This window comes from Microplitis mediator, chromosome 7, assembly GCF_029852145.1.
Source record: "Microplitis mediator isolate UGA2020A chromosome 7, iyMicMedi2.1, whole genome shotgun sequence".
NCBI lineage: Eukaryota > Metazoa > Arthropoda > Insecta > Hymenoptera > Braconidae > Microplitis > Microplitis mediator.
In genome coordinates, this window is record NC_079975.1 from 20,715,634 (window position 1) to 20,734,775 (window position 19,142).

At 27.5% G+C, this 19,142-nt stretch overlaps 1 protein-coding gene across 4 annotated transcripts in view; it reads right to left on the reverse strand.

The window, feature by feature from the left end:
- Positions 1-19,142, reverse strand: part of LOC130672262 (receptor-type guanylate cyclase gcy-28-like) — a 205,751-nt gene that overhangs the window by 93,642 nt on the left and 92,967 nt on the right. For all 4 annotated transcript variants that reach the window (XM_057476718.1, XM_057476717.1, XM_057476715.1 and 1 more), the window contains 4 exons: positions 12,924-13,038; positions 6,570-6,904; positions 3,885-3,976; positions 3,469-3,607 (listed from right to left, as the gene is read on the reverse strand). In XM_057476718.1, the coding sequence (XP_057332701.1) occupies positions 3,469-3,607; positions 3,885-3,976; positions 6,570-6,904; positions 12,924-13,038 (681 nt within the window). The remainder of the gene's footprint in view (positions 1-3,468; positions 3,608-3,884; positions 3,977-6,569; positions 6,905-12,923; positions 13,039-19,142) is intronic.

Below are 19,142 nucleotides of genomic sequence, written 5' to 3' on the forward strand. Positions count from 1 at the left end.
TTACATTAAACGTTTAAAAAAACATCGAGTGTTTTAAATTAAAACAGATATACCGGAATTAAACACTTTTTCAGAAAAAACGTTTAATCTAAAAAACATGTATATTATAAAACGTTTAAATTTCTTAAACAGTTTAAAAAAATTCTATCAATTTTGTCAATCGACAAATGATACAAATAACAATTTCAAAATATAAAAGTGTAATAATTTTCAAATATATTTATGCATTACGATATAGATGTATCAAAACGTATTTTTTTGTATTAAAAATAAAATTTTACAAATGATTGAACTCGGTTCATATCATCCAATGAATTCTAAACGATCTTAATTTATTATTAAAATAAATGTTAAATTTTTAATTTTAAACGACGATAGAGATATTCTTGAACTAATACATTTTTTATATCTTCAAAGTTAACATGGGAAAAAAATTTTATTTTTTTTTATTTTTCTAGCTCGGCATTCGCACGTCATATGAATAAGTCCATAGCATATTATTGTAGAAAATTTAACGCTCTACAAAAAAGGTCTCTTATCATTTTTTGATAAATCCATCCATTCGAAAATTATCGGAGCTGGAAGTCAAATCTATAATAAATTTTCAGATCTTTTTACTTTTCCAGCAAAACTATCAGACTTATCAAAAAATGTTATGGGATCTTTTTTATAGACAATTTTATTTCCTACAAATTAGTTTAAATAAAGTTCATTCGAATTCTGCATTGTTTTCTAGTTATTTTCATTTTAATCTTAGGCCATACATTACTAAATGTACTATCATATATGTTAATGTATGATCCGCATCTTTACGATGCGCGCGCACAGGGTTTACACAAAAACTAAATGTTGAAGTTGCTACATACACAACACGTGTTTTAAAAGTGCGAATTGTATATGTGCTTAATAATTATATTCAGTATACTGAATCACTATAGTGATTTAAATTGAACATTTTGATAAATATTATTTACTACTTATTTGTAAATATTAGTGAAGAAAATTGTGCTTATATACTTTTTCAAGTGTTCCAACATAATTAAGGTTAACTATCCGTATGTATTATTTATTGATATAAATTATTATAGTATTATTTAATGTAATTTCTACTAAATATTATTAAATTATTAATTTAAAATATTTATTATTGATTATTTAATATTTGAAAAATAAATATAAAAATTATAAAAATATATTCAAATATACGTAAGATATAACCTGTAAAAAACGTAACGTTGTACAATTAAGGAAAAATAAATAAATATTTTAAAAATAAATCAATGAATTTAACACAAAATTTGTGATAAAAATTACAATCGAATATTAAATTAAAATAATAAATATTTAAAATTAATAATCTAATAATATTTTGTATAAAGTACATATATAATATATATTGACTATTCTCCAAATTTAATATTTTTTATAAATAATTAAATATTAAATAATAATGAAAATTAAATATTTAATTAAATTATTAATTTTTAATATTAATTTCTCTACAATAAAATTTGCTCATCAACCTAAGATTCTGTTATTGTAGATTTTATGACTATTAATGGTACTATTCAATCTCTATTCCAGTTCTTAAGATGGATAAAACAAATGCGGAAATTTGTAAGGACTGTCACAATTGGAAGATGCTATGGCAGTAATATGGACATAATTTAAAAGTAACATTCGAACAATATTATAAAATTTATGTTACACTTAATGGAAGAAAATGAATATTTATTTATTTAATTTTTCAAATTTTAACTAATTTTTATTAAATCCGTGACGATCTTTTTCTAGTTCTTTTATTATATTATTGAAATTAATTATTTGTATTATACTGTATATTTTCAGATTCTGAATGATTTTTATAACTCAATAAATAACCAGTTATTTTAAAGTTACTTCTATGGTTTCTAATTTTTTTCAAGTGTAAACATTTTTTAGAGCTTTTTTTTTTGGACAAAAATACAAATATATTTTTAATTTATACTAAATTCCATTTCTTCTTTTATGCTGAATGTGTGATGCAATAATTATCTGAATCTTCTGATGATAAGAATATTATTCCAGGATATGACAACAATCAATAACGACTTTTATTCAAAGGCAACTATTATTTTTAATATTAGAAATATTATTATAAAAATTCAATTGATTGTACTTCAATGGAAAAATTATTATTTTTATTTTAAAAATATTTATATTATTAATTAATGACACTAAACACTTAAAGTGTGTATTAATGCCTAAACACTTTAAGTGCCTTATTATCTAAAACACTTTATGTGTGTTAAAATTAAACGTTTAAAGTGTTTACTACACTTTAAACACTAAAAAGTGTTTAGTAAGTGACTACAAGTATTTAAACGCTTAAAGTGTTTTAAAACAAAACACTTGGATTTGCAGTGTAACTGTATACAGTTATATATGAATTATATACAGTTGAATAGAGGTGATGCATAATTATATAAAATTTTTCAACGTGAATAAGTGTACAGAAATAGGTGAGATAGAATAAGGGATAAGCGTGCGGCGCAATAACGTGCCACACGGTAGGATATTCCGAACACAGGTTTTTTTCTGTATCTTTAAACACTACAAATGTATATAATTGTATACAATTACATAGAATTGTATATAATTATATATATTCTATACGAATACAGTATGTGATTATATACAAATGTATATGGGGCATTCCACGCCAAATCGGACGGTTTAAAAAATTTTAATTTTTGATTTCCTCAATTTTTTTTTAGTAGACTTCATAAAAATCTAACTATTGTATTTGTCCTCATGATGGAATTTTTGAAAAATTTTGCTACCTCTTTGCTCGACGAGCTGAGTCAGGAAATACATTTTTATTTTTTTGTACCCATCAAAAGACTCTTTTTCCGAGATGTGGAGATTTTTTTGGTAACCAGTTCAAAAGATATCGAATTTTGAAAAAATTCGCTTTTTTACGATTTTTTGCTGATAACTTTTTAGGGAATGGTTCAAATCAAAATACTCACTGAATAAAAAACTATCGTTTTTCCATGTACTTTTCGAAAAAAAATACAACAAAATTATTTCAAGTATTACAATACGTATTTTTTGATTTTTAAAATTTAAATTGCATTTTTTAAAGTGAGTTCATATTTTGATTTTCTTCAAAATTTTTTACAGTAAACTACTACTCAAACCACAACTTTTGAGGCCGATCTGATCGTGGGTTCTCGATGGCTACTATTTTTTTTCGATTTTTGAAAATTAAAAAATAATTTTTTTTCTCTATTTTATCAAATTTCATATATGATTGTATACAATTAGATATTTTACATATAATTTTATACAATTGTATAAAATCTTTTTTCATCGTGATCTCAAAAACGATTTTCAAAAGCCCAAAATTTTTTGTGTAAATTACAAGACAGCTCTGATAAAAAATTTTTCTATTGATAATTATGTATAATGTATTGTAGAACTTACTATTATCTGGACATAGTGAGCCATCATACCCACACTTAGGTGTGTCGGGAGGTGGTTCCAACCTTCCGCCAGACCAATGTATCCTTTTACCAGGTACATATTCAAGGGTTTTGTTTGCTCCGTAGTAATTCGCCACAATCTGGAGCAAGAACAGATAAACGATGAGTACCTGTGATTACCCGATTTTAATGACTACGTTTGTTTTGAGCTTAATTCCGTATCTGTATATATGTCTATAGGTAACTAAAGTTAACTGATGATGAGTGTGGTGGGTAAATGGCTAAATGCTGATTTGGTAATTATAACGAGCAACGACTTGGATTTAATTATAAGTGTAATCGGTAACTATAGATTCAAGGAACGAGTTAACAAGCATTTAATATCTATCAATTGATAGTTAGTCCGTTGTTAATTACCTCGAATTTCGATGTCTCTGGATTCATGTCTAATAATGAATAATCAGCAATTCTGTCTCCATTTTCGTCGATATTTACATCTCCGGTAATACCTTTGTCAAAAAAAAAATGCAATATTAATTAGAAAATAATAACTGAGCATAAAATATAATTATTTAATTAGAGTAACAAGAGATTGAAATTTTGAAAAATTAATTATTGCGTAACTTGTGCAGAAAATTAAAAATTATAAATCAAAATTATGATTCCTGGTTTCGGGTTCCCTGGGGATATTTCGTGGAAACTAAAATAAATTTGGGATCTGGTAACTCCCAATAATTTTTATTACTCGATTAGGGTGCGAAAATGTGGGGAAAATCTGGGAAGCGCTCTTCCCTGTAATTTTAATAATTTTTTGTTAACCAATGACAACTAATTGTATCAGTTAACATAATTACTCGAGTTACATAACTTTTTTTTAATTATTTAAAAGCTTTCATTAAATTGTATTTACCTTTTATGATAATAAAAAAATTTATATTACCGGTAATTACTAAAGACAATTTAAATATTAACAGTCTCAATTAACTTAATTGGAAAGTTTTTTTTTTTTTTTTTTTTAATTACAATAATTTCAAATATTTTCCTTCTTCACAATTCATAAAAAAACTTGTTGATTAATTTACTGCCGATAAATTTAATTACAGTGGAGAAAATTCTACACCATAGAATTCGTTTTTAAAATTTCAAATAAATCTGCCATGAATTCGCAATAATTCACGTAGAGAATTTTACGGTATTTTTTGCATCAAAAATTTATAGGAAAATTACTTCAGGGCAGGGCGGGGCTAGTTGATCACTTTTTGGTTTGATCTTCCATAACTTTAAGACGATGCATCGGATTTAATCAATTCATGTGCTGTTAGGTTCGTAATTTAGTCTTCTTCAAATAGTCTAGCGACACAAAAACGATCTGAGTGTAAATTTACAAGTTATTTCCAAAAATAAGCGAGCGCTCCAAATTGCTCAACGTGTCCCACTAGTGGAGCTAGTTGAGCATAGCACGGGGCTAGTTGTGCAATGGCTAAAATAAACGGAATGACTGTATAAAATCGTATGAATACAACATAAAATTGTAATTAACAAGCAAATATTTATTTATTATGATTGTTGCATACTTATATTATTATTATAACTTTGATATTTAAAATAAAATCAAACAAAATTAAAAGTTACCAATCTTTGGATTATTATTACACTTTTTGTAATTAAAATTATATATTTAACAATAATTATTAAGTAAATAAATATCAAATTAAAGTAGTGACTAATTATAAGACCAAAAATATTGCTAGATGATTAATAATCCCAAAATCATTAAATCATTTTTGTCACTATCACAATTGCATGTATACAAACATATAGGTTAGATTGACGCTCGGCACGCATTTAATGCATTGAGCGCGCCATGCACAACTAGCCCCAATGGAGGCAACAAAGTAAAAGTTCAATCATAAAAAAATGATAAGAGTTAAAAATAAATAACCATATATAATCAAAAGAGCAATAATTAAATTGTCTTTGAACACTTACATGATCACGAAAAAGTATTTTTATACGAGTATAGGAGAAAAATTCTGAAGACCTGTTTTTTTTTTTTTTTTGACGCAAAAATATAACAAAGTTTTCTGTTAATTAGTCTGAGCACCGGATGGCAATTGATAATCATGCAATGTGTTCTTCTCCCGTAACCCTTTCTTTTCACCATTTAAACTTTTGTTGTAAGTTGTTTAGTTTTCGAGATATTTCAATTGCACAACTTGCCCCTATGATCAACTAGACCCGCCCTGCCCTAATAATTGAAAAATAAAAAACTAATTTTCTACAAATCATCGTAATTTTTTTTATGGATTGTAATTTTTATTTGAGATAGAAAATTTTTCATTGTGATTGTAATTATTATTCAATTTTGACTTGCATTTTTCTCCGTGTACTCAATGAATTTATAAAAATTTTTAATAAAAAAAATTGTTTTTTTTAAAAGATGAAATTTTTTTTTATTTTTTCAGTGTCCCAATTTACCCCAATTATTTCGTATGACTGAAAAAATTTCTTCAAGATCTAATTTTTTTTCCCTAATTTGTGGGTCCCGTTATGCCTCGGGTGCTTGTTATCACCGCGGAACTTGTATATATAAATTTTTCAAAAACTCGGCCATAAAATAAAAAGTAAAAAACTTTCACTAAACTTTTTGAGTAACTTGTCGAGCCGCGATCTCCCCATTTATATAAAGTCTGACTAATTACGATTTCATCACTCGACTACAGTTCTTAAAAAAAAAAAAAAAAATATTGAGAAATTTTCCCCTTAATAATTTAACGCGTCACTGATCCAACTGTCCTTTAATACAATACATTTTCATATATTTTATATTTCGTTCACCCACAGAAATGCATGCCCACAATAAAGGTCTCGCATCGAAAGCCATTAGTATAAATTCGGATGACACCCTACATAGTTACGTAGGGATGAAAATATATATAAATCCCAAGCTTACAAGATAAAATTAATCTCCCGATGTCATATATAGACTAATCCACAAGCAACTTTACCAATAACATTAAAATGTTTATAAACAGAGCAAGTAATTTAGACGTAAATAAAATTTATAAAAAAAAATTCTAGTATGATGTCAGTTAATCTCACCTTTAAAACTTTTCCCCCACATTCTTTTAGTCAAATTTCCACCGTCCAGGTTTATTTCTCCGGGCTGCTCGGGCAGGCTTTCTTTGAGCGCGAGTGCATAGAGGAATACGGCGTCATAAAACGCAGCAACAAAAGTTGATAAAGAACTGTTCCCAAATGTAAAGTTGTATTTGCTCTGCGCCAGTGATTTAACTTCGCGTGAAAAATTCAAGTATTCCTCGTTGTCGGGCGTACGTGCTGTCACTGTTAATAAAGCTTGATATGCTTTTCTGGCTTTTTCATTACGTTCATCACTGTCGCCTTCCATTCTCCATGGCTCTTTTGAATTATTATCGCTGGAAATAAAATGACCAACACATTTTATTAACAAATCAATAAATTTTAATTTACAGCATCGGTCGATTGAAAACGCAGACATTCATATTTTATATTATCCTGGAAAAAATTTTGACATGTTTATTATAAAGTATGAGTTTAAATAAATAAATTCATATTTTAATTTCTGTAAAAAAATTTTGGACGCCTTTTTTTTATTAAGTAAGTTGAGGGTATTCTGGAACAAAAAAAATGAATTTTTTTTTCTTAACTTCCCTATCCGGTCAGCCTTCCCCTAATATGATAAAAAAATGTTTGTAATAAATTTAAATATAAACAACGATTTAAGTCTCATTCAAATAGATTTATTACACAACGTAACCGAGGCTACGGTTTCATAATCACGGCATTTAAATCATACGCAGAAACATAAAATTCTGATACGTCTAGAGTAACCAAAAATCGGAATATTGGTTTCTGTAAGAGGGGCTCGCACTTTTCTCTCTATTACACTCAATCTCACGAACGGTACTATCTTTGTTGCACTTGTGCAGTAAATGGAAATTTTGGCCGATTTTTTCTCTTGAACAAACGAATATTATCAAAAAATTAGAGCGCACTACACTAGATTAGACAGTAGTGCATCAATGCACTGAAAAAAAAAAAATACTGTTTTCAAGTATCTGCGTATTTGAATTCTCCCGAGAAAATTATTTGTTTGATCTTAGTAATAATGTACCCCAACCAAGAACATTTTCTTAAAATAGGTATAAAAATTCTTAAATCAAGAAAATATTACTTGGTTGGAGTATATTTTTACTATGATTAGACAAATATTTACTCGGGAGGATTCAAACACGCAGATACTTGAAAACAGTATTTTTTTTTTTCAGTGCATTGATGCACTACTGTCTAATCTAGTGTAGTGCGCTCTAATTTTTTGCTAATATTGCGATCTGTATTTTATATTTAGAGATTTTGTTTCCGAAAAAAACTCAACCGAAAATATCTGATAACCCCTGGTAATAAGAACTACTTTTTTTTTTTAAAATACACTGCAAAAAAGCCGGGGTAAGTCTAGGCGGTGTAGGTGCTAAAATTTTAGGTGTTAAATTTCAACACCAAAAGTGGTGTTAAAATAATACTACCGCCGCTGTAAATAATTTTTACCGGTGATAAAAAAATTTCCCGGTGTTATCATATTTTTCGGTGTTGAAAATAATTTACTTTGTGAATATTTTTACTTACTCGATCACTACAATGAAACACTAGTGTTTTTATTAATGAATTAAATTATTGGTGATTGAAATGGTGGGCGTAAAATTGTTAGTTTTTAAATAAATGACGTATAATATAAATAATTATTTATATAAGTACACACGAAAAAAAAATATTGCTCCTCGAACGATCTAAAGTATAGTAACTCGTAGATCGATACCACAACAATATACGTATGCTTATGGTAACAATACCGTATTAGATAGCTGTGAGCCCTATACGACTTTCCGCAGTCGTCACCTCACACGGCACCGTCTAATCTAACTAAACATCCATTTTTGCGCCAACTTTTGAATATTGTATAATTGTTGCTAGCAGACGTTTAATAAAAAAAATAGTGTAAAAAATAATTGTGATGTTGAAATATGGACCCACGGGTAATTAATAAATTAACAGAGTAGAATTTCCATAACTATGTTGATATATTTATTGATAAGTGTTTTGTTATGCTTTTTGTAATCAAATATACATTCATAACCAAAAAACTAAATATTATATATAGTCGATGTCTTATGATTTAAATGTGATACGTAAATAGAAGAAAAATAATTAATAAAAAAATGAGATCTGAGTTATTATTTAATTTAAAATTAAATTATTAATAAATAAATTCAAAAAATTGAAAGATATATTTAAAATTTATTTAGATTATAACTAACTAATAAATCAGTTTTATAAATTATTTTATTTAATCAAAGTTATTTGCTTATCATTTATTTATGAATGATAAAGGTTCTTAAATATCTCATATAATTTTCAATGTGCGTGACGTCAGATAGGGCTCAGAACGATACCGTATAGATCTCAGAGCTATCCACCGTATTGTTGTCAGAACCATACAATAGATCGTTGCAGTAACAATCTAGTAGATAACTATAGCGTATTGTTACTGTAACTATGCAGTATACTTCTGAGAACAATATTTTTTTCTCCGTGCATAGCAAAATTGAAGTTTCTTCAAGATAATTTTCATTAAATTTTTTTTATATTTTTTTATACACTGTAAAAAGAGCGGTGTTAAAAATGGACTCATTTTAACTCCGCCCGGTGTTAAAATAAAATTACACCGGTGTAGGAGGAGTAATTCACCGATGTTAAAAATACCGGTGTTAAATCAGGGTAACCGGTGTAAAAGCGGAGTAACATCGGTGTAATAGCGGGGTAACCGATGTAAAAGCAGCACGGAGAAAAAAATATTGCGCTCACCACTCAACGGTATCGTGATATTCACTCTCCTCGGTTGGTTATCCGTTGTATACGGAAAGTGCTGGTCTATCGGATCGTGATTATCACGATCCAGGCGGATCCCGAAATCATAAGATCGTTTCGCTATAGTAACGATCCGTTTTGTTATTATAACTAATTTGAGGTTAAAATAGATAAATTTACAACTTTAACTTCATTACAATTTTATTTTTAGCTGTCATTAATAATCACATATTAATAATAATTCTAATAAGTGCAATAAAAAATTATTATTTAATATCAAGAAATGTAAAGTAATAGAGAATATACGTAATTAATTGATGTAAATTTGACAGTCTTTTTTTTGTTTCAAAGATAAATTAAAAAATTAATCGATAAAAAACAGAAATTCTTGCATTAAATAAATAATTAGTATTTTTTCATTGTCGTTGTGTGCGCTTTAAATAATTAATAATTTTATAAATAAACACTGTATAATTTGCAAGATATGCATTATAAAGTTTAATAATTTGGTTATGAGTGGTGGCGCTTGAGAAGTAGATCGCGATAATCACGATCCGTTTTGGTACGATATGGATACGTTAACTGACGATCACTATACATTTAAGTATATGCACAATCCGTAGGATCATTATTATAAGTATCTAGTGTTTCATTCATATCGATATATATATTGTGGTAGTAGCAATACAGTTTAGAACTAATCACGATACACTTGTCGCTCTCCGTTGGTGAGCGATAAACACAATATTTTTTTTTCCGTGAGGGTAAACTGCGTCCGCTTGGAGTATTAACTTTAAAGATTATAAAACACAAAAAATCAGTTCTTTATGAAAATTAATAAAAAATATCATTTATTAACAAGTATATTGTTCGAGTAAGTACAAATATTCACAAAGTAAAATATTTTAACACTGGTAAAAAATATCTACACCGGCGGCGGCGTTATTTTAACACCGGAGAATTTTTTTTAACACCGGTACAGAATATTTACACCGGCGGCGGCGTCATTTTCACACTGCTTTCGGGGGTAAATTTAACACCCATAATTTTAACACCTACACCGCTTGGACTTACCCCGGTGATTTTTTACAGTGTATGTAATACCTTTTTTTTTCCTAATTTCTATACGTGGAATTTTTCTTCACCGATTTAACACCGGCATTTTAACACCACCTACACCGATGTTATTTCATTTTATCACCGCGTGGTGTTAAATTGAGTTGATTTTTAACACCGCTCTTTTTACAGTGTAATAAATGTGCATATTTATGTACAAATTAAAATAAATTATTTTAGTACTCAATAGTAGACTAGTGATTTTATAAATTAATTACTCAATTGAAAAAAAAATTAAAAAGTTATTAATGAATATAATTAGCAGGAGAAATTAGCAAACAGATAAATCAAACATTGCTAATAATTTAAATGACTGTGGAATGAAAATCATACATAGAAATAGCGGTTAATTTCCGTATAAATTAACGTCTCATAAATTCTACAACTACCTACTTCTTGTTCACTTTGCCGATTAATTTATTGATTGCAATTCCTCGTTGATTCATGGGAGTTCAAATTAAAGCAATATGAATTGAATAGCTATTTGTATTGGTGCAGATATATATAAATATATGTAGAAATATGTTGGTATTTAATTGTGAATAGAGAAACAACCGAGTTAGCATGACTCGAGGAAATTTAAACTCAAAACAACCACGTAAACGCCGTCAAGTTTGCGAATACGTCTAGCACAGGGACTGGAAGCTGCTAAACAGCTTCATTTCACTGAGTATGTGAGTTGGGTATGGGTATGGTGAATTGGTATTTGTGCTGTACACAAACTCGCCTGTGCTCGTCACAAAAGCCGTCAGCACGCTAAACACACATTCCCAAAAGATCTTATCCATTCTCGCCGTATCATCCAATAAACGATACACGTCAAACTACTACGGAGAATTTAAACATCTTCATTAACTTATATTACGTATTATGTAGTGAATAAAAAATACGAGGGTTAGATATAAATTTATAACGAAATTATGCGTAATGATTTTTTACATAATTTATATATTAGATAGGGGGAGGGGGGGAGCAAAATGGGCTCCTTAAGAAAAAATTTTCAAATCCTCAGTTTTTTTTACTCCCTTGCCAAGTATTTGACCTTAATTTGTTCTGTCCATTAGAAATAAAAAATTACAAAATGTGGAGCGAAATGGGCCCCCCTCAAAAAATTTTTATAATGTGAGTTTTTCAGCTTGTATCACTTTTTTTTCCTCTTGCTGAGTTTTCGATGTTAATTTGCTGTGTCTATCGAAATTAAAAAATCCTGAAAAGTTGGGTAAAACGGGTCCCCAACAAAACTCAATGTATGTTTTTCGTTTTATGTTTTGAAACTTTTTGCTGTGTATTTAGTATGAAAAAAAGTTGATAGTGAAGATTTTGACCTTAAAATAACTTAATTCAAAGTTTTCTGTTGAAGTACTATTCGATCATTTCTGTTAAAAAAATTTTAGAAACCCGCTTGGCTAAAAAATTTTCGTAGGTTTTCAAAGTTTAGGCAGCCCATTTACCCCTCTCCCCCCAACACTTTTCATGTTAAAAATTTTGGGGGGCCCATTTTGCCGCCAAATATTTTGATGCATCCAAAATTTTAGGGGGCCTATTTTGCTTCCCCCCCCCCTCCTTCCCCTATATATAAATTTTGATTTTTTGTTGATTTTTTTATGCATGATAATATTTAATGAGTAAAAATTTACTTTAAAAAAATTAAGAGATCGGAAAATTTGAATAAATTAAAATTTTATCGAAATTATGTCTTTTGAAAAAAAAAAATTTTAGAGGTCAACTAATTTTCTGACTATTTAAAATATTTCGGGATTTGAAAAAAAAAATCTTTGATTTATGTATTAATTTATTTTGTCTTTTCTTGAAAAATTATTGGCTGCGGGCGAGGGCTGTCATCATATTGAATTTTAAACATAACACATATAGTTTGAATAATTAACTAGATTCAAACTTAGAGTTTAAATGTCTAGAACCAGTCAAAACCAGAAAATTTAAAACTGATAGCGCATATATACTAGTTCAACTGTCAACTTTGTTAATTAGAATGACATTCGATTGTTCTGAGGTTTACTATAAACAAATGAAATTCTGACAGGGTTGAAATGGAATCAGAAACTAAATTAGCAAACATAAACTGGGCGTTTCCTGCCCTAGGGAAGAAAACCGATTATTTGAAACCCGTTAAATCTTATTGGTATGAAATCGGTTTATTACGACTGTCTGAACAGGCATCGAAACTTTTATTTCAAATGTAGGTTATGTCAAAATTTTTAAGTCCAATACAAATAGCAAAATTCATAAAAATATCGATTAGTACTATACTATAGGGCACGTGGGGCAAAATGAGACACCATTTTTTTGTCAAATTCTAAATTGGGCACGCGAGGGGGTGACAAATTTATTCCATAATTTTTCTAGAGGCTGTAGTTTTTTTTGTTGAATGGTGTCGCATTTTGCCCCACTTTTCCCTGAGTAAATAATAAAATTTACCTTGAAGATAAATCGATTGAAAAAAAAACGTATTCTCCAGAATCGACCATCCCCAATTCTTCAGCCGCCAGAAGTATTTCCCGTATCGTAGTTGCATTTGCGCACATAACAACAACTGCAACAAATGAAAATAAATCTACATTAAAAACAATAAAAATTAAATTACATGTAAAATACAATATATATGCCCATTAATAAATTTAATTGTTCTGAAAAAGAGAACAAACTTTTCAAAAAATTTTAATTAAATTCTTTGAAATTTTGAAATAACTCGACATCAAATGGCATTATTTTATCTGAGTGTTCTTGAGGAAGCTAAATGTATGAACATAGTATATTTAAGGGGAGGGCGAGTAAAAGATGACCGGGTAGGAAAAACAAACCACCCCAAAAATTTAGTAAAATTTTTTTTTATTTTTTCAAAACTACACGCAGATAATTTTACGGTATTTTTTGCATCAAAAATTTATAGAAAAATTACTATAGTCATAGTAACATGAGGACAGTATGGAATTATTGTACAAATTACCGATACTGTAGAAATTTTTAAAATACGTAGAATAGAATTCACAAGGTGCATTGTAATTTTGAAAAAGCAACAGATAGAATTTATACCAACTGCCCCTAGTAGAAATAATCTAGACTTTACTCGATTTTAAACCAGTAACTGGCCAGAGATCCCGGCTAAAAACTAGAAATCCCAAGAGCTTAAAAATCGAAACGTTTTTCACAGAACTTAAATAAACAAATCGAAATGAAAAGTAAACAATCCACTGAATCGAGATTTCCGAAATGTTTCGCACGTCCACCGATAATTGTAGGCCAGCCCACCAACCCCTTAAGTCACCTTCAAAGTCAAATTACACAAACTATTTTCATTTTCGTTGCGTGAAAAACGTTTCGATCTCCAAGTACATGAAATCCCGCCACCTACAATTAAGGCGTACAAATTGGTCACACTAATATCTTTTTTGTACTAGTGTGTATGTGTGTGTTAGTTTTGTCCTGTTTAACCTATATTAAAAATTGCTTTTTTTTTATTTTAATTATTTATGCTATTTATAATATGCTATAGGGGAAGGGGGGGGGGGCAAAACGGGATAGGCCGGCAAAATGGGATACCCTCAAAATTTCGTCAAAATTTTTTTTTCTCGAAAAACTTTCGAAAATGGTCAAAAATGACATCTAGTATCATTTTACACTATTAAAAGCTAAAAAAAAAAACATTTTTATATTTTTTGCGAAAAGTATAAATGAAAAAAATGTACAAATTTTATCGTACTACAAATTTATTTTCATGAAGTATCACAAATTAAGAAATTTATTTCTTTAATTAACTCAAGAACAATAACAACAATAATACTAATATAAACTCTAAAACTGTAACATTGGTAATCATCATAATTTTAACTGTTACATTGTAACTTTCATAATTTTGTAATATTTTATAACTTTAGTGCTATAATATCACATTATTAACAGTTATGTTAATTTTCTAATATTCAATATTTAATTATTTCTCTTATAAAAATAATTTCTTTGGAATGAAAACTAACTAACATTATTTTTAACATAAGTATTAAAATTTATAATAAATAACGATAACGATATATAACTGATTCATCGTTAATGAAAGATAAATCTCTAAAATTATTCACAATAATCACAGATAAATTGAGTATCGTCGTCCGAAACACGTAAATTTTATTACTTACATCAATTTAGAAAGACATTATTGCATCAATTTTATTCACTTAAAAAAAAAAAAAAAATTTACTTTTTTTTGGGGTATCCCATTTTGCCCGCAGAAAATAAAAATTTTTTTTCTGATGGCAGTCTAAAATTCGTTATATTTATTTCAAATAGAATCAAAATGAAGCCAATTTACGATATTTATGTCCCTAAAAACTAAATTTTTCGTTAAGTATCCCGTTTTGCCCCCCCCCCTTCCCCTATATAAAAATATTATTTTAATTATAGTTAACTTTTAAGTATGATTTATTAATTACATTTATACTTGAAATATAATGATGTTACCGTCTTTATAGTTTAATATTCATAAATTAAAGTTTGATTATTAAAATCAATGAAAGACTAAATTTTTTTTTTTCTATGGCAACTGAAAATTTGGTTTAATTACTTCAAATAGACGTCAAAAAAAAAGATTCCTTATTTGAATGTACGAAAATCCATTATTTCTTTAGCTCTTTTGTCGCCCGCCCGCCCCGTTTTGTTAAAATAAAAAAAACGAGTTGCGTATAAAAATAATAATGGATGTATACTGACATTCTCACACTCGCAATATATTTATTTGATTTCTCAGCATACAATGTATGCTATTTTTAGCTTATATGTATTCTTTAACATACATTTTTCACTTTTCCTTCACTTGAAGTGAAAAGGGATAGCATTAGAGCTGTCAATGAATACAAGCTTATCTATTAGAATTGTAGTACAAAGAATTGCCAACAATTTCTCTATTTCAACTTGTTCAGTCACGTGCAAACTATCGATAGTACTCAAGAAAAAATACTCAACTGTATATATTTTTATATAAATTCTATTCATTTACATCCGTTGAATTTTTATCTTAAATAAATAAATAGATTCACTGTAGAATATTTTTTCTAACCCATTATTTCACTGAAAAAATGGATATTTTTTCCAAGCAGAATAGGTGTCGCTATAAAATAAATGTCCAGAAAACTAAAAGCTTAGAAAATTTTCGGTGACTGAGGATAGGCTGAGCCTATTACCGTAAATTTATATGCCTATAAATTGAATTATTTATAACCTAATGTTTAAGATAAAAAAAAATTTTCGTTCATAAATAAAAAAAAAAAAAAAAAAAAAAAAACCCATGTGTTGTAGTTTTACGGAGAGAAATGTCGCGCTAAAAGCATTTAATAATAAAGAATGAGCTAAAGGATATGTTATGCCCATCAGTATACTGACCTCACTATTATTTCAATTTTTTTTTTCTTTTTTATGCCATTATTATTATTTTCAAAATTACTTTCTGATTATTTGGCAAAAAGTTACGCAATATGTTTAATTTATTATACATCAATAATCTCAGTATACTTTTACTGCTTTTAATACACGGAAAGAATTTTCGTATGAATATTGCCATGTTATTTATTCTAAAAATTACTCTACATCGAGTAATCTTGGGCTATTATGACTTTTTACTTTCGAATTACGAAATTTTACTCTTTCAGTGAGTAAAAATCAATCAGATTAATTTTAACTTACAATTACGAGTAAAAATTACACCTAGCGGCTGTCTAAATAAATTCTCTCTAATTCAATTTTTACTCGTAGGTTATGATAAAAAGTTGATGATTCAATTTATAAAATTTATATTGAATTACAATAAAAATTACAATTAATAGGCTGAAATTTCCATAAAAATTTAAAAACCATCTAATTGCCTTAGAATATGACTTAAAATAAATATTTTGAAAAAGAATAAAAAAAAAATTACTCTTATTGTGTTGAAAAAGAAAAGATACAAATTTTTTTTAATTTTAAAATAAATATTAAGTTATAGAGAGATACAGAGATCGTCTTTTTTTTCCAACCCTACGTTTGTGTGCGTAACATGTAAGTTGTCGCGAGCAAAATAAAAGACATTTAATTGAAGCCGATATTAACCGAAGATTAACGGAAACTACTTAAATATTACTCTGCAGTTTAGAGTAAAAATTACTCCCATAGATAAGAAAATTCATTTGAGTTATAAGCAGTTTTTCATCAAAAAATTATAGGTTTAAAAGAATGGTATATTGGGGAGTAAAAATTAATCGCATGGAGTAAAAATAAATAGATTAAGATGAGATATTCACAATAATCGATTAAATATAAGATTTTTAAAATATTACTTAGTAGTAGAGTAAAACATGGTCTAGCAACGTTAATATTTAAACAAAAAATATTAAATTTAAAACAAAAAATACCAATTTTTTGCAACGGCCCAGGATTTCTCGAAATTACAGAGTAATTTTTATCAAAAACTTCTTTCCGTGCACTATTATTATTTTCAAAATTATTTTCTGATTATTTGGCAAAAAGTTACACAATATGTTTAATTTATTATACATCAATAATCTCAGTATTCTTTTATTGCTTTTAATATGTATTTTTAATTTTTAACATTTATCCAAGCAGATGTTAATCAATTCAATGATTCGATAATTGAGTAAATATATATAATCATTATGTATGTCTTATAAAGTATGAAATAAATTCTTAGTTTTAAAGCTCGATATAGTCTAAATATATGACGAATTGTCATAAAATCAATAAGAAGATACTTCCATCAGTCATTATCTTGTACTCGATATCCTATTACTGAAATTCTACTGATTAAATTAATGATTTTATAATTTATGACTAATGTAGGAGTAATTTATGAGCGTTATTTGATATATTGTAATTTACATTACATATGTATTCTAATAATTTCAGTTATCAACGTCTATTACGGCAGTTCGAAGCCAACCCCATAAATCCTATGGACGTATTTGTAGCTCCGTAGTTTTTTAGCTTCAAAAAATAAATAAAAAATTATAACAGCTGTGTAATAAAAATAAACGGAAAGAGAATAAACAATTATGTGAATTGCTGAATTAAAAAAAAAAAAATTATCATCAAACGATTAAATGCAAGTTAATAAAAAAAAAGTAATCAAAGGGAGTATCTTTTCTAGAATCTATCATCCTCAGAGCAATATCTTTTGGGAATCAACGTGTCAAGTTCAAAGAGCCCGTACCGGTGCTCTTGTCGCATGAAATTTGTCGTCTACGAGCTATACAAGTATATACTTGCTGATGGTGATAGTAGTATAGGTGTGCTAGTATGCAAAGCGTACAGAGAAAGTGAAGTGTCGCCTTTGTTCTCTTTACTCTGTTAGATCTACTATGGTAAATAATATATCCCTGTTGGAAGTCACTGCTTTCAACTATACTATAAACTTCCTGTATACATATATATATAGTATATATGTAAAATATGTGGTGGAATACTAATCAACGTAAAACTTTTGGAAGCGTTACAAATTGGCTACTCGGGAAATAGAAATGGTCAGCTTAAAATTTTATATATATATATATATATATATATATATATATGTATATATATATATATATATATATATATATATATATATATATATATATATATATATATATATATATATATATATATATATATATATATATATATGCTGTATTCATGAATGGATCTCAACTTTGTGAAAATTCTTTTAGATGCTTTTTTTTTATTTTTATTAATTTTAATTAATTTTACTGAAACAGTTAATTAAAAAAAAAATAATCACTAAAAATTAAAAGAAAAATTACGATAGGAAATAATTCATAACATCAATGTTTCAAAGCTATTATCATTGAAACTGCTCCGATAGATATTTTTCAACATGTACTGTTATGATTTTATGAAATATAAAGTAAAATTTCTAAAATGACAAAAAAATTTTAATATATTTTATTTTATAATGACTAATTATATTGCAGAGCAGAGTTGAATCGTTTATTTGAGAAACTCCATAAGTCATGTTTTTTACGAAATTGGGTTTTTTGCATTTTTGAGTTCTTTGGAGGTCCCTCCATAGAAATCAATCAAAATATGCATCAAATCAGCGTTTAAAAAAAAATTAACGGGGTGACAGCAATTTCATTTAATTGAGAAACCCCATAAGTCAATGACTCAAATAAACATATGCAGTTTTAGTTTTACAGTAATAACTTTTTTTTTTTTTTATTTAAAATTCGCGCTTTTTTGGGAAATTAATTTCAAAAGTTGTTTTATTGTTGACTGTTATATGACTAATTAAAATGTTTAAATTTATTATAATTTTTTGTAATTTCTGAGTTTCAGAGTTCAAATACATATTTAATATTTCATTTTATCAGTGTAATAAATGATTTGAGTGGAAATATTAAAAAAACAATGATTTTATAACTTTTATTTTCCGTTTGGTTGAGAAACCCCATAAGTCAATCAACTTTAAATAATTTTTTCAAGTAATTTCAGTTAAAAAATTAAATTTTTATTGTTGGAATCTTTTTCAGAGACGCTAACATTATTGTATTCAATTATTTATTTATTATTTTAATGTCAATTTTTTTCAAAAAAATGTTTTTTGTGTTTCCTGAAAAATTTTGTTTTCTTGACTTATGGGGTTTCTCAAATAAACGA